The sequence below is a fragment of the Pezoporus flaviventris genome, unplaced genomic scaffold, assembly GCF_033815535.1.
Source record: "Pezoporus flaviventris isolate CSIRO_AGI_PZ_B2104156 unplaced genomic scaffold, CSIRO_AGI_Pfla_v1 ptg000071l, whole genome shotgun sequence".
NCBI classification, from domain to species: domain Eukaryota; kingdom Metazoa; phylum Chordata; class Aves; order Psittaciformes; family Psittacidae; genus Pezoporus; species Pezoporus flaviventris.
Window position 1 is genome coordinate 2,400,385 of NW_026892619.1, and position 26,261 is coordinate 2,426,645.

The 26,261-nt window shown below is 51.7% G+C and overlaps 4 protein-coding genes across 4 annotated transcripts in view; 2 read left to right on the forward strand and 2 right to left on the reverse strand.

Annotated features, from left to right (window-relative positions):
• The window catches only part of STAR (steroidogenic acute regulatory protein), a 225,103-nt gene that overhangs the window by 88,173 nt on the left and 110,669 nt on the right, over positions 1 to 26,261 (forward strand). The window lies entirely within an intron of this gene.
• Positions 1 to 26,261, forward strand: part of RAB11FIP1 (RAB11 family interacting protein 1) — a 402,092-nt gene that overhangs the window by 44,290 nt on the left and 331,541 nt on the right. The window lies entirely within an intron of this gene.
• Positions 2,283 to 7,643, reverse strand: PLPBP (pyridoxal phosphate binding protein). The gene is made up of 8 exons (XM_061472525.1): positions 7,528 to 7,643; positions 7,105 to 7,212; positions 6,056 to 6,091; positions 5,426 to 5,501; positions 5,144 to 5,278; positions 4,819 to 4,961; positions 4,183 to 4,281; positions 2,283 to 3,863 (listed from the first exon to the last, which is right to left on the reverse strand). The coding sequence occupies exons 1-8, from the start codon at positions 7,624 to 7,626 to the stop codon at positions 3,747 to 3,749; spliced, it is 813 nt and encodes a 270-aa protein (XP_061328509.1). The 5' UTR covers positions 7,627 to 7,643; the 3' UTR covers positions 2,283 to 3,746.
• ERLIN2 (ER lipid raft associated 2) lies at positions 8,800 to 20,841 on the reverse strand. Its single transcript, XM_061472527.1, has 11 exons — positions 20,692 to 20,841; positions 20,511 to 20,592; positions 20,251 to 20,297; positions 19,834 to 19,895; positions 18,377 to 18,502; positions 16,572 to 16,645; positions 16,127 to 16,185; positions 14,928 to 15,019; positions 14,489 to 14,578; positions 12,840 to 12,919; positions 8,800 to 11,574 (listed from the first exon to the last, which is right to left on the reverse strand). The coding sequence occupies exons 1-11, from the start codon at positions 20,796 to 20,798 to the stop codon at positions 11,365 to 11,367; spliced, it is 1,029 nt and encodes a 342-aa protein (XP_061328511.1). The 5' UTR covers positions 20,799 to 20,841; the 3' UTR covers positions 8,800 to 11,364.

Sequence of the window (26,261 nt, forward strand, 5' to 3'; positions counted from 1 at the left end):
AGGGCTGGAAGGAAACCCCAGTGTTAAGGCAAGAACTCCCTGTGTGTGGATAGGGACAGGGCTTGGCATGGCTCTTGGGGGGCCCTGGTCAGTGCTGGCAGCGTCCGAGGGCAAGCAGAGCAGCCTCCAGGACACGTTGAAGCAATCAAGCCCCTGTCCGTGGCCATCAGGATTTGAACCTCCCCTAAAATTACCTCCAAGTTCAGCCAAAACCTTGGCCAAAACGAGGAACAAATGTGAAATACCCGGCCCCAGCCCCGCCACGAAGAGGGGAGCTCAAGCAACACTTCCCACATGCTTTGAGCCCAGCGGAGTTCAGGCTCTTTCAAGTACTTCCAAGCCCCTCTCTCCCTGTGCTTTTCCAGCCTTGACCCCTCCTGATGCCTCCGGCCTGGGAGACAAGAAGGCAACCTGTTTGAAACTCCATCACCATGGACGTGCCGGTGCCGGATGCCAAATCCCTGTGCCCCTCGCTCCCATTCAAAGGTAAAAGCGCTCCTTAACCGCTGCAGGCATAGGAGGTGGGGGGGGGAAAGACAACAAGCACAGGACTCTCTAAATTCCTTTCACTAGGATCCAATAAAAACCTTGGCAGTTGTCGGCCTTCCTGCCGGAAACCTGATATCCCAGAAATAAACACGCTTCCCAACTCTGAAGGGCTGCAGCAGCGGGCTCTGCCTCGGGTGAGCTGCTCTGGCCTGCCCCGTGCTCTCATCGACGCCAGGCAGAGCAGGGAACGGCCCTAAATCCATGGATTTTTCCCATGCCAAGCAGGCGGCTCAGCTCCAGCCACTTTGGGATACAAAGGATGTGATGTGATGAAGAACTAAATCGAGCCTGGCTTTGTAAGCAACGCCTGGACCCTCACCTAACGGGAAGCAGAGCCTGCAGAGCTCGGCACCTTCAGAGTGCCTCCAACAGGCTGCTTCCTTGAGGATGCTGATGGCCACAGGCAGCCACCCCATCTCCCCAGGACAGCAGGAGCAGCAGCACATCACCCCATCCTGGTTTTATTCCTTCCAGATGCTCCCAGGAAGGGTTTTTCTCCTCTCCATCCACGTGCCAACACAGCTTTGGGGTGGGAATCAGCTTGGGCAGAGCCTTCCAAGGGACATTGCGACACAAGAGTCACTGCAGGGGACTGCTGAGGAACACGGGGCTGTGCCTTCACCCCAGGAGGTGACAGCCCAAGCCAAGTCACGAGGGAAGAGGAGGAGGAGCCCCTCTGGTCCCTTCATCTGCTGGACACATTCCTCCAAGGCAAATATTGACAGTGTCAGTGCCCGAGGAGCGAGCGCTGCTGCTGCTGCAGTGAACCTGCCAAGTGCTTCCAATGGGGAATAAACTTGTGATGCAGAGGCCGAGGCACTGGAGCAGGGAGAAGGGTTCATTATGAGGCTGTGGAGTCTTTCATCTCCAGCTTGTTGGCTGCATCCTGGTGACCAGCAGCTCCCATCTGCTGGCGATGCTGTGGAACGAGAGGGTGGTCCATGGACATGCATCCGGCTCCGAACATCCCAGCTCCATGGGTGTCCAAAGGAGGAGCAGAAGGTCAGGGTTTCAGTGAGGCTTGACCATGGGAGAAGCATGGGGAAACTCTGGGGCAAGATGCAGTGGAGGGAAGGGAGGCGATCCATAGGGATCTGGACACACTGGAGAGGTGGGACCATGCAAACCTCATCCAAGTGGGTCAGGGCAATCCCAAGCACAGCTACAGGCTGGCTGGAGAATGGATGGAGCAGCCCTGAGAAGAACTTGGGGGTGTCCTGTGCTGGGCTGGGTCTGCAAGCTCAGGGTGCAGAGCACTCCCATTCCTCCTGTGCTGCTACAATATAAGAGAAGGAGCGAACACAGGGGACAGCAGCAGACTCTGCACACTGGAACCGAGTTCAGATAGAGCCAGAGCCCTGACTTTGCTCTGTTCACACACACGAGGATCTGCAGTCAGATCTCCCGGGAAGGGAGAGGTGGAACAGGAAGGGATTCACTTCAACCATCAGCTGGGAAGTGCGGTTATTCCCCCAAGGGTCATTCCTGATCCGTACCTGCCCCAGGAGCTGCGGGCTCCCCTTCGCTGCGCTGGGGAGCAGTGCCACCCAGAGGGCTGCTCCAGGAACAGCTCACACCACCTCACCCTCTCCCCCAGCTCAGCAGCAGTTACGTTTTTCCCTTTCTGATCCAAACCTCCCAGTTCCACTCCCTTTGCTCTGTTCCAGCCACCTTTCAAACCACCTGCTGGGGAAACGGCTTCAACGACAACTCAGGCCATTTATTCACCAGGCTGGAACATAAAAATAACATCTTTAATAGCTTTGGAGTTGGCACAGATGGTATCAGAATTCACCACTTGTTGATGGACTAGGAAACAACCCACGGTGCAGTGCTGAGGAGGGTGGCTCAGACCGCCTGTTGCTTCTAAACCACGGAGCTAGGACAGGTTAAGAGCTGACTCTTTTCATTTACATTCAGCATTTATAGTCAGAGGGGAAAGCCAAAGGCTGGATTTAACTGTGTGCACACAGAGAAAAGCCTGGGAAGGAGGTTTCTGCTGGCAACTGATGTCTCCTCCTCTCAGCAGCACACAAAAGCCCCAAACCTCGGTTTTAACATGGGTTACAAGAGAGACTTGCCATAGCTAGTGTTGGCCAAACAGCATGTAACATTAACATGGGAGCTTCTGCTCTAAATGGAACAGCTACTGCAGTGGAAGAACCCCACTTCCCTCTTCCAGGAGAAGTGGAGGTTAGGCCAGTGCTTAACGTATTAAGACACAGCCTAGGAGCTCTGGCAGGGCTGACAGGACTCTTTGCAGGACCCCAGAACACAGCAGAACAGTAGGGGTTTCCTTTCTGGAGGTCTTTTCCCAAAGGAAAAGCAAACCTCAGCGCTGCCCTGCGAGACAAGGGAGTATTCTCATCCTCAGACATGCAGGCAGGATGCTGGAGGCACCAAACAGCAAGTGACTCGCCTTGGAAAGCAACAGAAAAGCCCCATTCTGACCCAAAAGAAGTCAGACTGTCGAAGAACCACTAGGCAGGATGAAAATAATTCCCAATACCACAAGAGGTGAAGGGTGAAAGCATCCCAGAAGACCTGAGCAGACATGGAACCAATGGGAAGAGCCAGCAGTGTCAGCCTGGGAAGGATAAATACAAACTCCAGGCAAAAAGACTCCCACACTTGCCACCTGCACCCAAAACGTGAGCTCAAGCTGGCAGCTGTGCTCCTTACCCATCCTCATGGGCTTGCTCTTTGCCCTCTGCAGTGTCACAGTGTGTCTCTAGCAGAGTTCCTGGTCACAGCATCTCTCAGGAGCCACCACGTGCAGAGCTTTTGTTTGGGGAAATATTTATAGGGTCTGTGGCGAGATGAGAATTTGTTTAATGAAGAATTTAGTCCTCAGTGAAACCAAACTCACTGCCACTGGTGAGGATACAGCTTGATTCATTAGCAGCTCCATCCTGACAAACACTTTGGTCAACCCTGTCAACCCAAGGACCCTGAAGGAGCCAAGATACCACAGTCACTTTCAAGCATACATTGTCATATCATTTGTTGGTTCTACAGATTTCCAGTTCCTATGGGTACTCTACAATCACAATAAATTAGGAGGCATTCCTGGCCTCTGCTCTGTTAGGAGGAATTCCCTCTCACCATCACGACGGGGTGCCGACACGGAGGGAGGGAAGAATGCATAGTGAGGTCTCCCATCAGCTGTCCTCTGGTGAGGCCACTTCTTTTCCCACCTACTGACCCTGCACTGTCAAGGTCTCAGTTTTGCCTTCACTGCCTGCTTTGTTGGAATAATCTCGTTCTCCAAATATAGTGCTTCCAATCCTGACATTTGTGGATCCAACCTCTATCTAGGGAGAGAGACAAAGGAGGAGTTAAGGGCAGGGATGCCACCCAAACCTGCCAGCACAGTCTGCAGTCAACCTTCATGCTCATCACATCACAGGATGGCTCCCCATGTACTCGCCACCCTACGGCAAAGGTCTGTTTGGTCCATCCCAGAATCAGGAGAGCTCTTTTTCATGGACCAGCACCATCAGGCTTCCCCTTGGATGAAGATACCAATAGGCCCGTTTGGATGATGCCTGGGCTGGGCTTTGGGGTGCCTACAGCTGGTGCTGGTACATTTGCTTCCCAAGGGAAGGGGTGGCAGAAGGAAACCAGACTTACTGCATGCTGGAAGTCTGTGGACATGCCCATGCTCAGCTCCACCTTCTCAATGGGGAGACCGAGTTTTTCACACACTTCCTTCCGCAATGACAACAGCATCTAGAAGGGAAGGGGAGAGAAAAGAGGATCAGACACTTGACAGCCACAGCAGCTCTGTTTCAGGGTTCCACAGATCCCAGTCTCTGCCTTTCTTTGAAGTCTCCTTCACACTTCCCACTGAAGCACCTGCAGATTCCCTATTCCAGGCTAAGTTACTGACAGCACCCGTACTTCCAAGAGTACACATCTTCTAAAGACATCCCACTGTCACAGCAGCGTGACAGATGAGGAACACAGACCTGGTTCCTCTGCCTGATGAACCCTGCACGCACAACAGGCAAAGGAACGCCAACTGCAACCCCATCTGGACACAGGACCAGAGGAGGCAGGGCAAGAACTGCTGCATGAGGTGTCCCTGCCATATCCTGGCTACAGCTCCAAAGGAGCTGGACCAAATACAGATGGACATCTGCAGAACTGAGCCTAGCACCTGCATTAATACCCTCTGAGCATCAAGGGTTTCTGCTGATGCCCCACAGACTTCCAGCCTGATGGGAGACAAGCCAACAGGTAACATTTGCTTCTAGAGAATCCTACCTGGAAGTCAGGATTTGGACCCTTACTAAGGTCATGCCCAACGCTGCCAATGGTCATTAGCCCCACAAATTCCAGGCTGGGACACTTGTTGATGATGTGCTCCACAGCAGCAGTGGCGTCTCCAGGAGGAAGGCCATGCTTACCTGGCAAAAAGCAGGGAGATCTGTGCCGAGCTCTGCCAGAGGCCAGGCTGAAGCTAACAGACAAGCAAGCTTCACCCTAGCTCAGAGAAACGCTTTAAGAGCACAAAGCAACCCATCCCAGTGAGGTTGTTTCTGTCCCGTCAGCAGGACAAACCTGCTTATGAGCAGAAAAAGCCACTTACTGTCTTCTCCACTCGTATTAACTTGCACCATGACCTTCAGCCTCTGAGGGGAGCCTTTCTTCTGCCAGGAGCTGTTGACCCTGTCTGCCAGCTTCACCGAATCCACTGTTTCCAACATGAAGAGGTTTGGGACAGCTGGGGAGAAAACACAGGCTGAGAGCAGTGCTGCTGGCCTAGGTTTTGTACCTACACCTCAGCTCGCTCACAGAGCATTGCTGAGTTCATGCACGTGAGGTTGGTCCTATCTGAACACTGCATCAGAGCACATGAAACAGGAGTTACCCATCAACTTGTTGACGTTGGTTTTCTGCAGGTGGCCAATGAAATGCCATTTAATGTCCGGGCAAGAGGACAGAATCTGGAAGCAGAGAGGAACAGTGAGGTTTGAATGACAACTCCCTCTCCCCCCTCCCCAGCACTTGAGTCTCAGTTTGCCCACAAACAAACCACCCAGTCTTCTTCTATTTACCCTAAAAGGCACACCTCAGCCACTGATTGTGTACTGAGATTGCTTCACCCTCTGCAGAGGAGCAGGGCTCTGACTGCAGAGCACTACATGGGGAAAGCAAAGCTCTTTTGCTACTGAATAGTCACAACGTGGTATTTACCCCAAAATTGAGTGTTACCACGTTTTTAAATGACTGTGAACCTCCTACAGCAGAAAGCACAAAAGATAAAGCACCTTTCAGGCAAATACTTTATGACTAAGGCACACGTATTCACAGAGCCAGCAAGACAAGGAGAGGGAATGGGGCAGGCAAAGAGCTAAAAATAACCACACCATCTATCTGAAGAGACAAGAATCAAACAGTCTCCATTGCCAAATCCCTACAAACCAGGATTTGTGCTGAGCAGCTCCCAGGACACAGCTATAGGGAGAGAGAATACACACACAGAGAGCTGTGTACTCACCCTGGAGTCTGATGCCTTTTCTAGCAACTCTTGAACCTAGGAGAATCAAGACAATCTCTTGTTAAAACCATGCCAGAGGTGCCTGCACCATAAGAAGGGTCTCTCTAGAATGTATATCCCTGGGACCAATACGCCCCTTATAAATACAAGGCCAGGGGCCTGATGCTATGGCCAAGCCCAGCTCCCCATGCTCAGAGCCCCACACAGGGCTGCCACAGTGCCTGCCTGCAGCATGGGGCCATCACCGACCCGTGAGGCCCGTCACAGACCTATGGGGCCTGTCGCCAACCCATGAGGCCCATTACCAACCCATGGGGCTCGTCACAGACCTAAGGGGCCCATCACCAACCCATGGGGCCCATCATAAACTCATGAGGCCCACTGCAGTCCTGTGGGGCCCATCACCAACCCATGGGGCCCATTACCAACACATGGGGCTCATCACAGACCTAAGGGGCCCATCACCAACCCATGAGGTCCACTGCAGTCCTATGGAGCCCATTACCGACCCATGGGGCCCACTGCAGTCCAGTGGGGCCCTTCACCAACTCATGAGGCCCACTGCAGGCCTATAAGGCCCATTACCGACCCATGGGGCCCACTGCAGTCCAGTGGGGACCATCACCAACCCGTGGGGCCCACTGCAGTCCTATGGGACCCATCACCGACCCATGGGGCCCACTGCAGTCCTATGGGGCCCATTACCGACCCATGGGGCCCACTGCAGTCCTATGGGGCCCATCACCAACCCATGGGGCCCGCTGCAGTCCTATGGGGCCCATCACACACCCATGGGGCCCACTGCAGTCCTATGGGACCCATCACCAACACATGGGGCCCACTCCAGTCCTATGGGACCCATCGCACACCCATGGGGCCCACTCCAGTCCTATGGGACCCATCGCACACCATGGGGCCCACTGCAGTCCTATGGGACCCATCGCACACCATGGGGCCCACTGCAGTCCTACGGGGCCCATCACCAACCCATGGGGCCCACTCCAGTCCTATGGGACCCATCACACACCCATGGGGCCCACTGCACTCACGTAGTTCTCCCCGAAGCTGCGCTGCCCGTGGCTGTAGGCCTCGATCACCATCTCGGCCGGCTTGGTCTTGCTGACGGCCACCAGCCGCGGCTGCACGGCCGGGAGCCCCTGCACGGGCACCCGAGGTGAGCTGGGAAGGCTCCAACCTGCCCCACACTGCCCCCCAAGCACCCTTCAGCACCCAACCACGGCCCCAGCCCCAGCTATGGGAAGGGGTCAGCTTGGTCTCCACAGCAACAGGGACACCCCTAAAGGACGACACTGGGGTCCTGTCACCCTCGCTGAGGGGAGCAGCCGCCTGCCTCCATGACAGGCCCCCAAGGCGCTGTCTCCATGGTGACGGACGGCCTGCCCCCGCACAGAGCGTGCCCCCCCCACCACCCCACTGCGGGCCGAGGCTCTCCCCACAGCCCCGGTGCTCACCTGCGGCCGGCGCGCCGCTGCCTGCTGCACCCGCTCGGTAACGGCCCGCAGCGCGGGGCCCAGCCCGTCCCCGGCGGCCATGCCCGCCGCCCTCCACATCCCCGGCTGGCCCCGCCCCTCCCCGCTCCCCTCCAGCCAATAGGATCGCTCCGTCGCGCACCGCCCACCAATGGGAGCGGCGGGGCGGGGCGTAGGGCGGCGGCGCCATGTTGGGGCGGCTGAGGGGAGGAGGGTTGCGGCTCCATGGCGGCCTCCTCCGGGCTCCGATGCTGCCCGAACGCACCTCCGTGCCCTTATAAGTGGCTTGGATGAGGCTTGATGCCGCGCTGAGGGGCAGTGAGGAGCGCTGGGGGTCCTGCTGTGAGCAACAAGAGCGGTGCCAGCACCTCATAACCTGCTCTGGCACCCCCTCAACACCGCGGCCTCCCCTTGGGCCGGCAGGTTCTGAGGGGAAGGATCCAAGCGGGAGCCTTCACCCGCGTGAGGAGAGCACCTACAGATCCCTCTGGCTCTTACGACTGTAAGGAGAACGTGGCAGGCAGCAGCCCTGTGTTCGAAGGGCATGTTCTGCCCACTACAGGGCTCGTTTTGGACCGTATACCTTGAATACTGCAATAAAAACCACCCCGGAGTCCACAACCAGGCCATTCTGCACGAAGAGCCGTCTTCCTAGGGTGCAAATTCCAAATGCCTAGAGGTAAAGCACCCCTTTGTAAAGCAAGGCGGCACTTGTGCGCCCTGGGTGGTGGGGAGCAGCAGGACAATGCCAGCCTTTATCCCAGTGAGTCAGATGGAAGGAATGGGACCTGCCAGCTGGAACCCATTAGTTAAATACTTGCCTTAATGTGCAGAACTGGGCTCTCCCATATTCCCAGCAAGGACAGTATTGACACAGCTGGTTCAAAACACCCACCAGGCTCTGTGTGTGCTAAAACATGACAATGATTTGATGCAAACTTGACCAAATCCTTGCTGTTTGACACTAAAGGCTTGTTAGCATGTTTGTCACCCTGCTCTGAGAATGCTTGTGGCCTTCTCTGAGCTGACAGGGATACATCCACCCTCTCCTGCTCCTTGGAAGGAGAGGATGGCAGCGGGCAGCAGCACATGGGTCAATGGCAGCTCAGCACCGATCCACAGCACTCTTCCCCCTGGAGCAGCAGCAGCCTCAGTGTTACCCCTGGTCGATCTTCCCCTGCATCTGATGTATTGCATGTAGATGCAATGCATCTCCATGTTGTGTTATCTATAGGGATAAAAACAGGAGCACTATTAAAATTGAAGGCCATTTTATTGTCATAGCAAATACCAAAATAAAAAGGCTTTTAATACGTAAGAAGATCAAAGACAGCACGGGGAAAGCATTCCCATGCTCCTGCCAGCGATGCTCGGGTACCACAGCAGCACCACAAACCTGGGTTTGCTTTGTTAGAATGGTTTTAAAACTCAGATCTTCCAAGATTTCAAATGATGGAAAGAGGCCAAAATGTCAGTTAAAGAGAGAGATGGAATCACGATGTAGTGACAGGTCTGGGAAATACAGGAGATCAGACATACAAGGAAGAAACCTGGATGCAACAGTGGATTCTGGCTTGTGAAGCCTGGTTTCAACCTTGCTTTTTGCCTTTTGACTCTTGTGACAGCTGAAGTGACAAGAATAATTCAGCAGTAATGTTTTCAATTAAAACAAGAAAAAAAAAAAGCATTAAGACTTATTTATTCCAAACTGTTGTCTTGCTGTGAAGTCATACAAAAAAACCCCACCCTTTTTAATACCCCTTTGGCTTATTTGGGTCTTTTCATTAGCAAAAACCACTCATGTCAAATGTAGTTTTCAGTTACTAATGGAAATCTCTAACTTGAATGTAGAATGATCCCAAATGAGATCATCCTCAAAGGTTTAGATACTATTACCTCATCTGCTATTCCCTGTTCATAACCCTATAAAAGGCAGTATTACAGCCTACCTACTGATGCCATTTTGACTGCTGTGCTGTCTAATGTCGTAGGGGTGGAGATGGAACTTCCCTTTACTTGTATTTCCCAACAAATAAAGCTGACACGATAGGAGATGGGACTTTCCTAGAGCAGAAACTGATGCTTATCCTTTATTGTGCATTGTCACTCTCCTTCCTACCAGGGGAAAGAAAACTGAAGTAAGAATACTGGTACCAGCAGCTGAAATCCCTCAGAATTCTTAGTGTGATCACCTTATTCAAAGGACTAATGCATGTTTCAGTCACTGAAGAATGAAACCAAATGTAGTGGGTAGCAAGTGCTGGGGGCACAAGATTGCAAATGCAACAGGCTGGTTCTCTGACAACTAAGTTAGCACTTACACTGGTATCAGCTCATATTAGTATGTTGGCCACAAATGATAATGGCAACTAATAAACAGACTCTGCTGCCAAGTGGCAGATGGATTAGGGACAGAAAAAAAACAGGAATGTTCTCTCTAGGTCTGAACTTTTGTCTTCAACACCCTCTCAAGCTTTGCATGTGTGTCAAACACAACCCTATTACCTCTGTGCATCTGGTATGTGAAGAATTCATTGGCTTTTGGAAGTAAAAGGTACATTATATGGCATTGTTCTGAGTATAAAAGGAAAATTCAATGTATCTTAGGACAGTTCAGAGACAAGAGGTACTGTTCTTTGCCCTGTCACTTCTCACTTTGATGGTTTGTGTCCTTTGATACCTTAAATCTTCCCTTTCACAAGGTCTATTCAGAAAACAACCCTCCAAACACAAGCGAAACTCAGTTCCATTCCTTTCAGTTTACCTGAATGCCTTCTCTCTAGTAAGACACTGTAAACACTGAAATCCAGTTGCTCTTGCAGAGGCAGGTAACGCACTGTGATGCCCGTGGGTCATTCAAGCAGTTACTTGCCAGCAACAAGGCTTTTGACAAAGTCAGGGTCCCTGAGACAAAAATGCTTTTCTCCCTGTTTTCCTAACTGGGACAATGGGACAAGTACCGTGCTTGCAGCCTGGTGCCACTGACAATCAACTCCAGTTCTCCAGCAGCACACCTGTGCCCCTCACCAAGCAGCTGGGGAAAGCCTCAAACTACTGACTCCCCCCTTCTGCCCTCCCCAGCTATGACAAATGGAAACCAAAGCAGTGTTAAGATGCACAAAAGGAACAGTTTGGGTCACTACTTGTAGTAGCAGTGGTGTAAGGCTTAGATCCCCCCATGGAAACCAGGGAACCTGCAGGATTTCAGCTGGATTTCTTTAACTCACTGTGGTCTCAGCTGCCCTAGCAAGGCAAACCAGGTCAGCTCAGACCTCACTAATAAGTGGGTTCATGCATTTGCTACACCCTGCACTCTGGGCAGACCTGGAGCATGAACACAGGCTGTTAAGACCTGCAATGGGGGCAACCTGCCCTTTAGACAAGGTCTTCAAGCAGCTGTGTCTAGTGTACAAAAGTCTAGCACCTTTTTGTTAAAGGGGTTTCACATAAAGTACATGAAATTTCCAACCAAAACAAGTTGTAGCAGCAATTCCCCTCCCTCCGAAACCTCACCATTTCTCGACTTCCTACTGCTATGGGCCACCTCAATCCAAAAGGAAGTACCCATCTAAGCTGGCCTCTCCACAGGAATTTGGTCTATATGTCCAAGAGAAGGGAGAGGTGCATCTAAAGGACATACCTGGAGCTGGCTGCTTAGAAGTTACCAGGAAAACCACCCCATAAATACCAAAGTCTAATTGTCATACAAAAGATTGAATGGATTAAGTCTGATTCGTCTCTTTCAGAACAGGAAAGGGGGAAAAACAAAAAGAACTTCCCAGTTCATGTTTCTTTTGATATAAAAGGAATAGAAATCTTTCAGTTGACGTTATGAAGTAGCTTTGAGTCCTCACTGGTTCCTACCCCATCTTCTTCTTGGATTCCTTCTGCCAGTCCCTCTGCAAATTTGGTCTGGCTTCCTGCATAGTCCATGAACATGTTGGGAATATCCTTGCCAAAATATATCTTGCTGTTTGCTGCAATCGCCTTGTATTTCATCAGCTGCAAGTACTCAGGAGTTAACTTCAGCTGCACAGAAAGAAAAGAGATCACCAACAGCTCAGATTCACTCAAAAGCAAGGTTGTGTCATGAGAATCCTACTTTTCCATCATGCTAGCAGGCACGCTCACCCTCTCTTCAGCTGAAGAGGCACAGTGCCCAGAAGAAAGCTCTCTTTCAATAGGTCTAAAGTGAAGCTCTAAATCCCAGTGACTAAATGGCAAAACGAGAAAGTGATGGAAGCAGCTGGGGAAACGTTCAATCCAAATGTACCAGAGATGCTCGAAAGCACATAACTCACTAAAAGCCCTCGCAATGCAAGCTGCTGGAAAGAAAACACAACTGGCTTTGAGCCAGAGAGTAGATTGAAGAGTCTGTTCTGGAGAGCAGAGCTCATTCGTTCAGGATAATGACATTAGAACTGAGAGGATAGAGTAACTGGGACAGAATTTGTGCACAAGCATCCCACACCTCCATCCATTCTCACTGACCCTTACAAAACAGAGTTTTCCTGCTGGGATGGCCTGGGAACTAGCTGCAGGCACTTACAGCCTGGCATTTATCCATAGGATTTCTCTTTTTCCATTCTTTCTTTCAACTTCTTTCTTTGGCAGTACCAAGGCTTTGCCAGGCTAGTTACTTAGATGTGTAAGATCAGCTCTATCTGCTCTTTACCTAAACACTTATTTACTCTTAAGCTTTCCTGTCACTCCAGAGATCCCTGCTCCTGCTTTGCTTGCTTGCCAGCTTGCACATTGGAATTAATCGACACTTCTGATTGCAAAGGCATGAAAGGGCAACACTGAAACTGGTATTCTATCTACAGAGGGAGCCACGGCCCCATTAGCAGAGCTGTTTCCAGAGAGGACCAGGTATTTCACGCATCCTGATACAAATTTATCTGCCCAAAGAAAATGAATTTGCAAATAGGGATCTAATTGTTTCAGGCTCAATAATTCTGAGTGATGGTTTTGGTTTGCCTTTTGATTTCAACAATGAGACACAACAAGCAAGCAATGAGCACAGGCAGCTCTTTTCCTGACTTCAGGTTAGATACAAGGAAGAAATTCTTTACTGTGAGGTGCTGGCACAGGTTGCCCAAAGAAATGGTAAATGCTCCATCCCTGGCAGTGTTCAAGGCCAGGCTGGACAGAGCCTTGGGTGACACAGTCTAGTGTGAGGTGTCCCTGCCCATGGCAGGGGGTTGGAACTGGATGATCTTAAGCTCCTTTCCAACCCAAACCATTCTATGATCCTATGAGTATTTCTATACAGCCTAAAGACATAACAATACCTTGTTAGCCTCAGCTACTTTCATAGCAGTGTAGCATTCAGCATCAGCTCTCGCCTTCTCTCTTGCAAGAAATGCAGCATCTGGAAGCAAACACATGTTTTCATATTCAGAGTTTTATTTCCAGCCATGTTAGCACCATTTGCAGCTGGAAAACTTTTTAAAGTGGTCAGCACCATATCTAAACTGTTCAGGATAGAGTTTAGGGAAGAGGGAACCAAATGGGGAAACACAGCAATGGGATCTCAATTTACATCTACGACACTGCGGGATGATAGCACGGAGTAAGTAAATTGCCTCTGCAACTGAAGACCTCAAAGCATTTTATAAACATAAGGTTTTTATTACCACCCCTGTCACGAGGGCTGAGAACACTCTTTCTTCTCCAGCCAGCCCCTAGCTCTCGTGCTGAAAAGGCAGCAACTGTTCCAGTGCACAAGTGGGATTTGCCCATAACATTTGCACGGGACTCACAGCCCAGCAGAGTGCTCTGGAGATGGAGTTTGGGATTCTGAATGCAATTCCCCAGATGGGATCTTCTCTGGGATGCTGAGGTTAAGATTCAGGCACGCAGAGGCGGGTGATTTTAACCTTTGCCAGCTCTGCTCCTTGGATACATGTCAGAGAGCTGTTTCTTTGTAATAGCAACGATGTGTAAAGGGTCCAATCCTGCGGGATGTGGAAATTCCCTTACTCCTAGCAGAGACATTTAGGGAAACAAACACTTCCCCTTTCTGTATTGGACTCCCTTTTCTCCTTCTGACTTTATCTATCCAATGCTAATGATGCAGTGTGAGGCCACCACATTAAGACGAGTGTAATCTGCCTGGTTTGCTGTGATCTCTTGACATCCCTTCTAGGACAGGGAGCCACACAACTGGAATACAGTCTGGATTTTGGAGTTGCACAGCTGGATAAACCATTTGTTTTCCTACACTAGCAGGGAGTCCTGTGAGCTGCTACACTTCAAAATCATGTCAGCAATTGGGATGGGTTGGCCTGCAACTTCCTCTCTTTTGCCTAAAAAGAGTGGTCCCAGTCAGAGACACCAGAAAGAATGAGGGAGACAGGAATCCTCTGCCAGCAGAGTTGAACTGAAGGCCTGACACCCAGTGACACACATTTATAAGGACTAAACCCCATTGTATTTCCGTGAAGAACTTCTTAATGAGAAGCTGCTGATCTGTAAAAGTCTTAATTGGCTCCTCTGTGGCCTTCTGCAAAGCTTGACAGGGCCTCTAATGAAGGTAATTGAAAATAAGGCCCTGTCACTCGGAGCTGGAAATGCTGACCCCTTTTCATGTCCTGGAATTCCCTTAACAAAGAAGTTTATCAGAGGGGTAGGGAGACATCATCTTAATTTAACAGTACAACCTCCCAGGAAGAGCACCTTGAAACAGAAGGTTCCAAGAACCACAGTCTACAAAGAAGCATTCCTATTCCTGCCTCTGGTCAATCCTAGTTCCTTAAAAGTAGTCAGCTGCAAAACTAAAGGGGGGTGAAGAAGCAGCAATGCAAACTGCACAGTGAATGTCAGCTTGGACTGAAGGACATGGTCAATACACACACGTCAAGAACTACTGAGCTCCATGAACTGCTTCAGGATCTTTGGACAAAATTCACCACAGAACATTGACTTCCTACACACTCACCTTCAATCTCTGAAATCCGCTTCTCTGTTTCCTTTTCCATCACTTTCTGTCCATAAGTTATTTCAGCAACTTGTGCAATCTTTTCTGCCTCTGGCATGAAAAAGAACACATCCATGTTGTGGTCACACAGTCCTCCTAATGCCAGGAGCAGCTTCACCCACCAAAGTCCTCACCAGCCCCTTCTGCTGAAGGTAAATTGTGGGAAGACTTTCCAGCCCTCAGAAGGCAGCAGTCTGCATCTGTGGGCAAAGCTGGAACCCACCTAAAACCCCTCTGAGTTTCCCTGGAAGAGTTTGACATCAGCAGCCAATAACCGCAGCAGAGATCACCCACAAGTGAAACAAGTGCATCCCTCCCCAGTGCCTGCGTTCTTTTTGCTGCCTTCCCCCCACCTCCCCCTCTTCAGTTCTTCTACCCCTTCAAACTCAGATATACAGACCGATGAGGGCTTTCTTCCTTTCTGTCTCTGCTTCCTTCTCCACCACCTTCTGCTTCTGGGCTGCAATCAGCAGCTTTGTCTTCTCACTCTCCCTAATAAGCCAGAAGAAGCCAGTTACAAAGTGTGACCTTGCTGAAGTGGTGTGGCTGCTGGCTCAGTCCTCTTTCAAGCACATGTTTAGGGCAGGCAGCACTCAGGAAGTGAGCACATGTACCTGCACACAAAGAGCTTTTCTTCTAAACCAAAATGTCTTTTCCTCCCCTCCATAGCAGGAAGACTTTCCAGCCAAGACAGAATGAAGCCCTCCCTGCTACTTTGTGCAGGCTGCCATAATGCCTTCTACAAGAGGCATTGACTGTTCACACCTAGGTTTTTGGGGATTGTTATGAGGGATTTAAGCAAAGTGAGACATTAGAATCCTGTGAAAGCCTTGTCTTCCTCATCTGGGAGCTTTGAAACCACCCTTCGTTCCATCACATGGCTCTGTGTACGTAAAGAAAATGCTGTTCCTGCTCCCAAACAGGGAAGACAGATTAAGAGTCCAGAACAAGCCTCTCCCAACACATATCCTACTGCATTTATGGTAACAGATTAACAGGCTGATTTGGGATTTTGACTACCATGACTTCCCATGATACCCAAAGGTTGTATGGAATGCCAGGGAAGCAAAATGGACAAGAAGGGCCTTATTCTGTCCTACCCAGCCTGCTGGCAGGGTGCTCAGAGAACATAAGCATTTCTGACCGATCAAGTGCAAGAGAAGGCAGCTGGCTCAGGGCATTGAGAAGGGATCAGCATGTCAAGTGCTATTAAAGAAAGTTATTGCAAAGCTTCAGCCTGTTGAATCAACAGTTTCTCCATCCCAGACAAACAACAGGATTAGTGGTGGACTCTCTCCACCTGCCACTCACTGGATGCTCTGGGAGGCCTCTTTAAAGCAGGGCCAGTGTCAAGAGGAAGGAGGCTGTGGGCAACGAATTGCTGTGCTCAAGTGCTCAAAAGGGAGAAATAGTTTCTAACTCAGCAGTGACAGACACGTGCTTGTCTGCTGCAGCCTCCCCAGGCCCTTTCTGCAGGCAGCACGAGGCTGGGAGCAGGCCTGGCAGAGGGCACACTGATCACTGCTTGCTGTGAAAACACATTAATCTGGATGAGCGATTCTTTTTGCTAACACAAAGGTGCAAGTCTCAGGCACTTACATGAGCTCGTAATTCCTCCGGATTGTTTCAGGGATGTTTGGCTTTGTAACTCGAACTGCCTGGAAAGGGAGACCAAAGAAAACATAGGCAAGCAGCCAACAATCAAAAGCCAAATGGCCCCTGAGGCTGCAGAGCACGGGGGAGCTGATGCCTGGGGCATGCTCTGCCACACAACGCTGCAGAATCTATGACCAGGTCCAAAGCCCACAGAGCAAAAGCAGGACTTGATGATCTCCTGCTGTGACAGGAGGCAATAACCTGGGTAAAGCAGTACCCAGAGTACCACCAACAGAAACCCACCACATCAAAGCTGAGAGGAGATGGGAAGGATATGATTCTCATTCCTTCAGTTTTCTATTTCCTTTAGCCCTTTTTCCCTTTCCTTTTACCCCTCCTTACAATATGCACCTTAGACATCTCAAAGTAGAACTGTATAATGAATTACCTGTATAATTAATCCAGGGGCCATTGTAGTTAGGTCTTGCTGCAAGGCCAGTTTAAGGTTTTCATCAATCTGATCTGATTGGGGAGAAAAAAACCAGGTAACTACAAGTCTCACAAGGCAGCTTGTTGTCAACACATAGAGCTGGCTGGAAGGGCTCACATTTCTTATTCCTGGAAGGTAAGTACCCATGTAAGTTTGATGCAGAAGGGGTGGGTAGAGAACAAGCATCCCTGCCTCAGAGACAGGTTCCCATCTCTCTCAGCGTGTCGGGCAGCACAAAGCAGCACCAAACACTTGGGACACAGGAGACAAAGTGAAACTCTTCCCAGTTCCCCATAAACCACAGCTGGAATCTTTCTGAGCTAGAAGTAGCATCATTATGATAGAAAATCTGTGCTCTAACCCACTTCCCCATTGGTATCTAAATGGTGACTGACAAGAAACTGCATCTGTGCCAGCAGGAGACAAAGCACATGCAAAGGCAGAAATATGAACTGGCTGCACTGGTTATTTCAATAGGCTGCAAAGAAATCTCCATAACGTCTGTTTGGCTCAATGGACACCAGTTAGCTCGAGCATAGCTGAGAAACTTCAAAAGGAAACACAAACCAAAGCCCTGCTTCAGTGGAAAGCTCTAAGGACAGCAGTTTCCAGTTGGGGCCTGCTGAGAAGTGCAAAGGGAAAAATCAAAATGTAATGGCCTTGAGAAAGTGATCACATCTCACTCCTTGATTATTTGCTTTGGTCTCAGTTTAGCTTTATCTGGAACTCGCCCTCACAATGGGGCTCAGCCAGTTTAGGAAGCAGCTGTTATCAGTTTCCTGCACCTGCTTGCAGATGTGGGGGCAGAGAATGACACGAATGGGCTGTGCCCCACTTCAGAGCCGAGCCAGCACACATTGAGCTCACACAAAGAGTTACACAGGAGTTTATACAAGTTCCTTCTGTGCAAAGCAGTTGCTTTGAGGCCCTTTCAAGCAGTTGTCGTCAGCAGCTGCCAACATCTGGAGATTCCATCGGCAAAGCAGTCCCATAAAGAACCTGGAGGGGAACCGAGCCCTGGTTCTGCACCTTGTGCAGCAGCACATGAGGAAGCAGAAAGCCAGGCTTCTTGGAAAGCCCAGTCTGAACAGAGAACAGGAGCTTGTGAACAGCCTGTGTCCTTCCAGGCACAAATTCTGTCCATTTGGGGTCCAGAACCATTCACAGCTACATTTCTGCCTGCAGTCAGCACTGCTGTAGTGCTGAAACACTGGAAGGGGTTTCTTGCCAGTCCAAAGCCATAAACAAAACACTCAGCACTGGCACCAACTGGTCTATTTCTGCTAAGAAACCACAACTTCAGGCTCTTTCCCAGTGTGTTCTTCTGGTGTCTGTTCTGCCTGAAGCCAAGGAGGAAGGTCAGCAGGCTCTTGCCAAGTCATCTTGTTTCCCAGCACCAGGCACTGCAGCCACAGGCATGACACAAAGCTAATCAAACCCAAAGGCCAAGGAGTGCTTGCTCAAAACAGCTTTTCCATCTGGATAAGCAAAACCTATGACTGATTTCAGCAAGTCATGTTTGCTAAACACACAAATAACACCACAGAATTAGTGCTCCCTTTCCTAAAGCCCTCCGCTGCTACTGGCAGCTTTGGGTTTGGGTGGTTCTTGTTACAACACACTGGAGCAGGAGTGACAAGGAGGAAATGATGGTAGGTAGTTAACTCTCCTGATTCCAGACAGGGCAGATACTGGATTCATAGGTAAAAAGCCCATCGGTTTGGGGTAAGGAGCTCTGCATCAATAGAGAAGGGGCAGCTCACCAAACAGCTCGATGTAGACCTCCTGCAGCGTGTGGACACTGCAGAATTGGTTCAGCTCGTGGTGAATCTTGTTGAAGATGAGAGCTTTGTCATAGTCAGCGGTGTAGTTCTTCACTATGTCGTACACTGCAAAAGAAGAAACCCCTGTTCAGGGCTGGGCTGGAGGGATGCCTCAGGCTGGGCTCAGCACTTGCTTCACGAGTCATAGTGCCCACCTGAAGTGAGGAATCCACCCCCAAGAGAAGCTGGCCCCACAGACACACACTTTGTGAACAAAGGGGAGTTTTCTCTATTGCTCACCTATTTCATAACACCCTGAGCAGTGTTCTGTCACTTGCTCTGCAAACAGGACATCTCACTACCAACAAGGCCATCTCACCACCAACAACCCTCTCCACTCTACCTGCATATACACACAGGTTGTGCCTGAGCTGCAGAACACAGAGGTCAATGCACAATGAAGGAAGAACATCCCACAGCCAGCATAAACCAGAGGTCTCAAAGCGGGCCTCCAGTCAGCCAGGCAGTTATACCACTTCTGTAAGCAACAGTGCTAAAAACCACAGAACTTGGGGAAAAAGGCTGCACAGGTCATTCTTCTTGCACTGCAGAGGCAGGTTTTTGCTCCCAAACACGCTTCTCTCCCCCTGCCTCTTGCACACCTTGTTCAAATCAGTTCTTCACTGAAGCATAAAGCCCAGCGGGGGTGTAACAATGCAACCACTGGTAGCTGGATGGCATCTGGGCTCTAGTGAAGCAAGTGGCAGAGCAGAACAAGTATGTGCAAGAAACAATAAACACACAAAACATGTGGGAGAGCTGGTTTTAGGCTTACACCCAGGAAGTCTGGAGCGTTACAGGGTACACAGGGGGAACGCCAGCTCCAAATCATAGAATCATAGAATAGTTAGGGTTGGAAAGGACCTTAAGACCATCCAGTTCCAACGCCCCTGCCATGGGCAGGGATACCTCACACTAAACCGTCTCACCCAAGGCTCTGTCCAACTTGGCCTTGAACACTGCCAGGGATGGAGAATCCACAACCTCCCTGGGCAACCCATTCCAGTCCCTCACCACCCTTACAGTGAAGAACTTCTTCCTTAGATCCAATCTAAACTTCCCCAGTTTGAACCCGTTACCCCTTGTCCTGTCACTACAGTCCCTGATGAAGAGTCCCTCCCCAGCATCCTTGTAGGCCCCTTCAGACACTGGAAGCTGCTCTGAGGTCTCCACGCAGCTTCTCTTCTCCAGGCTGAACAGCCCCAACTTCCTCAGCCTGTCTTCATACGGGAGCTGCTCCAGCCCCTGAGCATCCTCGTGGCCTCCTCTGGACTTGTTCCAACAGCTCCATGTCCTTTTCATGTTGACATAGCACAAACCTCTTCACGCCACCTCACCCCAGGAGCACAGACAGCTCCGGATGGCAGCACCGGCAGGGTCACAGGGGACGAGCTCACCTGCGCTCTGGATGAGGAAGTTCACCACCTCGATTCTGTCGAAGTAAATCATCACCCCTCCACTGCGAAGGGAAGGCAAAGCCGTGAGCAAAGCACGAAGCTGGGCTGGAGCAGAGGGGGACATCCCCCTCTAGCGGGCTGAGCCCGGCAGCCACAGCGGCTCCAGACACCAGGCTTCAGTCCGGAAACCGGATTAGCGCGTGTGAACCCATGGAAAAGGCAGCGCAGAGCTTGGGGATGGGGCTGCATCACCCACCCCGGCACCCTGAGCTCGCCACTGGTTCCAGTTATAGGGGGGGAGTGGGAAACCCAGCCCCTGCAAACAGATGTCCCCGTTTTAAAGCATGCTGGAGTTATCAGGGAGGAAAACAGGGAGAGGATCCAAAGGTTGCTCCCAACAACAGCTCAACGTCTCACCTGGTGCCACAAGGAACGTTTTTCACCTCATCCGTCTGCAGCGTGGTCTGAAGAGAGGTTTAGAGAAAGAGGCTTAAGGATTCCCCACTTTACCCGCTCATGGAACAGAGTTTTGCCCCTATCCCCCCCTTCAATCCCCCCAAGGAGAAGAACCGGGCCTTCACAGCTCCCCGGGACGGTCCCGAGAGCCCTGGGCCGCAGACCCCACCATAACCCCCCGCCCAAAACCTCCCACGGCCCGGTCCCGGCCCCAGCAGCACCTGCACTGACTTGTAGGACGTGATGAAGGGCAGCATGAGGTGGAACCCGGGCCCGCTGGTGGAGGTCAGCAGCGCTCCGCCGCTGTGGAACGGAACAGAGGGGCCGTGAGGGGCCCGCCTTGCACCGGGTGGCGAAGACAGGGAGCGGGGTGGTGGTGGTGGGGGGGAAGGCTCGCCTCACCGGTAATAGACACCGATGTGCCCCTCCTCGATCTTGTGGATGGCCGAGAGGAAGGCGGCGGCGAGGAAGCTGAGGGACAGCGCCGCGATGGCGCCCAGCTGGGCCATGCCCGCTCGGTAACGGCGCCGGCCCCCTCAGCGGCACCGGCCCGGCGCCGCCCTGTTGCGTCATCACAGCGCGACCGCGCCTTCTACCCCGCCAGGGGGCGGTGGAGGAGCGGGAGTCGGGAGGACCCGGGTTCGAGACCCGGGGCCGCCTCTTCCAGTGTGGCTTTGGGGGAGCATCCCGCACCCCATCACCCTATACCCCCCAAACCCCTTATGGGACCTTGTTTGGTCAAACAGAGAACCCCCCACCCGTTATGGACAAGGGTAACAAGGGGAAAAGCGACGGCCGAGGTGAAAACACATTAAATCCTCACCTCTATATGTTAAAGGAGGCTTAAAAACCACAGGCGAGACGTATAAAACGCCAGTAAAAGAGAATAATTTGCTCTTTGATAGATCTCCGAGGGTTCTCTCTAACAACCCCATGAGGGGGATTCAGCACCGCTTAGAAAGAAGGCATGAAATACCTGTGATATTTGTCAATCTGAGTTTTACAGCTCTTAAACAAGTGTGAAAAGGCACCAGAGATGAAATACACCCGGGTTAGGTTTGGGGTATTTCTGTGTGCATCAAAACACTTGCCCAGATTTAAGGCCTGGATAAAATGTATTAAATCTGTAAAGGTTTTAATGGAGCTGGTATGTGTTTCATAAATCACGGGCCTCCACTCAGCCCCCGCTCGCTTTAATAAGGGTAAACTAGGAAATTGCTCGGAGCTGCAGCAGAATGCGGTCATCTCAGATTGAAAAGTAATAGATTTTTACATGGGAGGGGGGGTGTTCTGGCTCGCAGGAGAGCTTTTGCCTCGTAACATCATTACCCTGAGCGGGAAACCAGCTGCGGCCACGTGTTTTAACAGCATCAAGATGTGAACGTGCACAAAGGTAAATATTATTGGTAATAATCCTGGAAAAAAAAGAAAAAAAAAAGCCCCCCAAAATCATTATTCCTGGAGCCAGGGCTAGGAATGTTCATTGGTGTCTGTGTGGCAGCTCTGGTTTAACAGAACGGGCTTTGCTATATGAACAAATGCTTTATTGCACTTCATCCCTGCCCCATTCCCCCCCCATCCCGCTGCAGTATAAAAACCACCTCTTGGCTTTTACCATGGAGCTGACTGAGAGTTTGAAGCCTCCCAGCCTGCCGGCTGCTGCTGCTCCATGGTCCCAACGGCATGGATTCGGGGTAGGGATGTGGCAGCCCCTTGGGATGTGCTGGGGCTTGGCCGCTGCTGGGGCGCAGAGAGAGGGTCCCCCCGCCCCAGGCCCCGGAGCCCGCAGGGATGGAGTAAAGGCTGTGTAAAGTCTGTCTAACCTCATTAGCTGTCAGCAGGAACAATGCCGGGCTGGCAATAAAGGCAATTCCGAGCCTGTTGGCCATTAATCACCGCCTGACAGTTGTGAATAGGGGTGGAAAAACTCTGTCCCCACGCTTCCCGCTCTGGTGTTTAAGGTTACCTCCGTGCGCAGGCGGAGCGCTGGGGTGGAAAGCTCTTGCTCACCAGTCCTGCCCTGTCCCATCTCCATCCCCACTTCTATCCCATCCCCACTTCCATCTCCATCACCATTTCCATCCCATCCCTATCCCTGTCCCCATCCCCATCCCCATTCAAATCCCCATCCCTGCCCTCCTTCCCATCCCCATCACTGTTCCCGTTCCCATCCCCATTCCCATCTCCAGCCCCATTTCCATCCCACCCCTATCCCTGTCTTTGTTCCATCCCCAGTTCTATCCCATCCTCATCCCTGTCTCTATCCCCATTCCCATCTCCATCCCATCCCCATTTCTGCTCTGGATGCCATGGTGCCAGCTCCATGTATTGGCATGGGGAGCCTTAAAATCATCTGCTGGAACCCCAGAATTCCCAGTGACTGCTGCAGCTCCTCCTGGAGCACAGCAGCAGCAGGATGGGACTGGATTCCAGTGCATGAATGCAATGAAAGTGCATTAAAAGCTGATGTTTCAGTGGGGAGAAGAGGGAAAACTGCTCCTTAGCTGAGACCTAAAAGGGCATCTAAGCCCAGTGAGGGAAATCCATGGGTGCTCTGCGGGACCGGGGGGGCTGCAGGGTGCTCTGGTCACTGTGACATGGCTTTGAAAGGGAAAAAAAGTGGGGAGAGGGCCTGTGCAGGGGGGAAACACTCCACAAATGAAGTCTATCCAACGTTATTTGCACATTATGGTGCAGAATTGTGTTCAAGTCTGTCCGGCCTCATTCCATGTCAGCGCTAACAATGCAGCACTTGGCAATCACGGCCCTTCTGCAGCGCTGGCCATTAATCATCCCCTGACAGTCCCGAGCTGGGAAGGAGGAAACTGCTCACATGTGCTCGCTGGAAAGGGACCTTTCCTTTGCTCCCTGCCCACCCCAGCACTGGGAGGGTCCTGATTCCACACCCCGGGAATTCCTGTGACACATCTCATGGTGGAACAACCCCTTGGGAAGAGGCTTTGGGGAACGGGTTACAACACAGGGCATTCCAGCGGCGTTCTCCTCTCCGTCCTCTTGCTCACCACTAACCTCAGGAATAAGGGGGTTTGTCTTCAGGGAATGATCCCAATGGGAGCCAGTGGTGCCGTCCTGCTCACCCCAAGGCTTCTCTATGTGGTCCCCATCGCCCTGCAGACGCCAGCCCCATGGCCGGGTGCTGGCGTGCCAGGTCATCCAGTAAATAAAGGAGGGCTGTTTCCAGCCCCCCTGACACTGCTTTCTAAAGGGAAATGATTAAAAGCACTTGGAAACCACAATTCATCCCGGGAAAGAAAGTGGATTTACCCGAAGCATGAGTGAGAATTAACACTCACATCAGTAGGGCAGAGGAGGCAAACAGAGATTGGCTGTGTGCAGGGGGAGAGAACACCCCATAGAAAACAAGGGCTGAGATGGAGCTGGGTACCCCTCCTCTGGAAAGCTCCGTTGTTCCTTCCCGTTCTCCATCTGCCCCATGGATGAGTGCTCACAGAGGAGGAGAAGGGAAATCTCCTCCCAGCAGCACAGGGAAGGATGGATGCTCCTGGTGGGACCCAAAGTGGTCATTCCCGAATGTCCCCGAGGTACCTGGGAGCAGGGGTTTTGCACTAAATGCATTACAGAAAGGCCAAGGAACAGTCTCACCCTGTTCCTGCTGGTAGGAATTGGGCTTGTACCGGAATGCCCCATGGCAGCACTGACTACTGAGCCACCGTGGTGATGCTCCAGTTGGGAGGGAGGAGAACGGGTTCCCTGGAGAGGAAACGGGGACCTATGGCAAGGATTTATCACCCGATCCCAGAGATCAAACCAACATCTCTGCTCGGAATCAAAGCAGCAGGTCCCATCCCGAGGAGCTTGGAAAGGGCTCCAGGAGGGTGATTGATGTGTGGGATTCCGGGAAGGGCTGGGGAAGCCTCGGCGAGGTGCTGAAGCCCAGGTCAGGAGTCAGCCCTGTCCCAGTGATATATTTAGAGCTGGATAATGTAAGCAATGGGGAAGGGAGGGGGGACTATCCATGGAGGAGGTGCAGATCCATCCCCTTGGCCGGGATGCTACGGGATGAGCTGAGCCAGGGAACAGACAGTTGGATTTCCCTCCTTTCTGCCTTCAAATAAATCACAACTCCAGAGCCCTTTAAACTCTGCAATCTGATCTGTTCCAATAAGGAAGGGAATGAAAGGCTGCGTCTCCCTGGAAGCCTCCGGAGCCATAAATCCACTATGTACAAACACATACCACATTTCCAAGGGCATTGCTTTTCTTGTATTGTTTTAACAGAAGAATCAAACTGCAATAAACTCTCTCCCTCATTAGCTGCCTGTGTCCAGGCCAAACGCTCCTAACGAATCCAATCAGGACAAAGGAATGCAGCCCTTGATCCAAAGCCTGCCCGGACGCTCCCCCCCCCCCCCCCCCCCCAAAAGGCATTTCCCTATGAGCCCCATAGAGGGGCAGGATGGGGGGAGCTGAAGGGCTGCAGGTCCACTGGGGGTTGTCACCCCAAATCCAGCATCCCTGCCTAGGAGCCAGCATCCCCACTATGGATCTGGCATCCCTGCCTGGAGCTAACACCCCTACGTGGACCTGGCATCCCCACCATGGAGCCATCATACCTCCATGGGATCTGGCATCCCTGCCATGGAGCCAGCATCCCTGCTATGGATCTGGCATCCCTGCCATGGAGCCAGCATCCCTGCTATGGATCTGGCATCCCTGCCATGGAGCCAGCATCCCTGCTATGGATACAGCATCCCTTCATGGGACCTGGCATCCCTGCCATAGATCCATTATCCCTGCTATGGATCTGGCATCCCTGCTACGGACTCAGCATCCCTGCTATGGATCCAGTATTCCTCCTTGGGACCTGGCATCCCTGCCTGGCCTGCAACACAGCAGCTGGAATTCCATTTAGGGCTTTCTTGCATTAGTTCATTGTGGTCCCTACCATTGTGCACCCCAAGCAAGTGGGAACGTGGGGCAGTTTGGACGTGTGTGCCCCTACCCCATGGGGCTCTATGAGACCACTCAGCTGCCTGCATGAAGAGGCTTGCAAAGGTACCACATTGAGCACCAGGACAAACCACCCCCAAACTGGCATTTGGGGGTGTGTGTGGGGGGTTATTGGTCATTAATCACCCACTGACAGCTTTGAAGGGTCCATAGCTCCAATGGGACGTGCCTGGCACTGGTGGACGGCACAATCCCCTATGGAGCATCCATTGGGTTTTCCCATGGGTCCCCGCACTCAGCACCGCTCTCCCATCCCAAGCGCAGGAGATGCAGCAACTTGGTCTAATCTGGAGGGTGGTGGTGGGGGGGAAATCACCCTAAAACTCAACATGGAGCAGCCTGGGAAGCAAAACAGAGCCTGTCTGCAGGATTTACGGCGCTGCTGTGGCTGAGCCCAGAGCAGAGCTTGCGCCGCGGGTCCCGCCTCAGCCCACGGAGAAATTCCTTACTTATTGAATCACATTTGTCATCCCTAAATACATACGCAGGCCCGTGTTTCTGAATCCATCAACATCTTTAACTCGCTCCGCTCAGCGAGGCCTCTTTCAGCAGTCATTTATATTTAACTTCTTCCATATGCGGGGCCTGTCGCGTTGGTGTCATTTCCGGGAAAAGCAGGGAAAGGGAGGGGGGAATTCAGGGATGGGGAGGGGGGGGAGAAGGGAAAGGGGGGGATGCGGCGTGTCTTGGCCGGCTGGAGCAGCCCAGCTGCTGGCATGGAGCGAGAAATCCACCCGGCAGAGCCAGTGCTCATTAATCATTTGAACTCCTCAACTGCCAGCTCCTTTCAAGATCTTTCAAGAAGTGTTTTCACCCAAAATAGAGTTGAAAACGCGCCGGGCCCTACTTTCAGAGTCTCATCCATCTGGCCATTATGGGGAGTGTCAGGCAGCTCTGACAGACAAGGCTGCTCTGTTCGAGGGGCCCCGGCTCCCGCAACCTGTCATATCGTGGGGCTGATCGCAGCTGACAGCTCCATT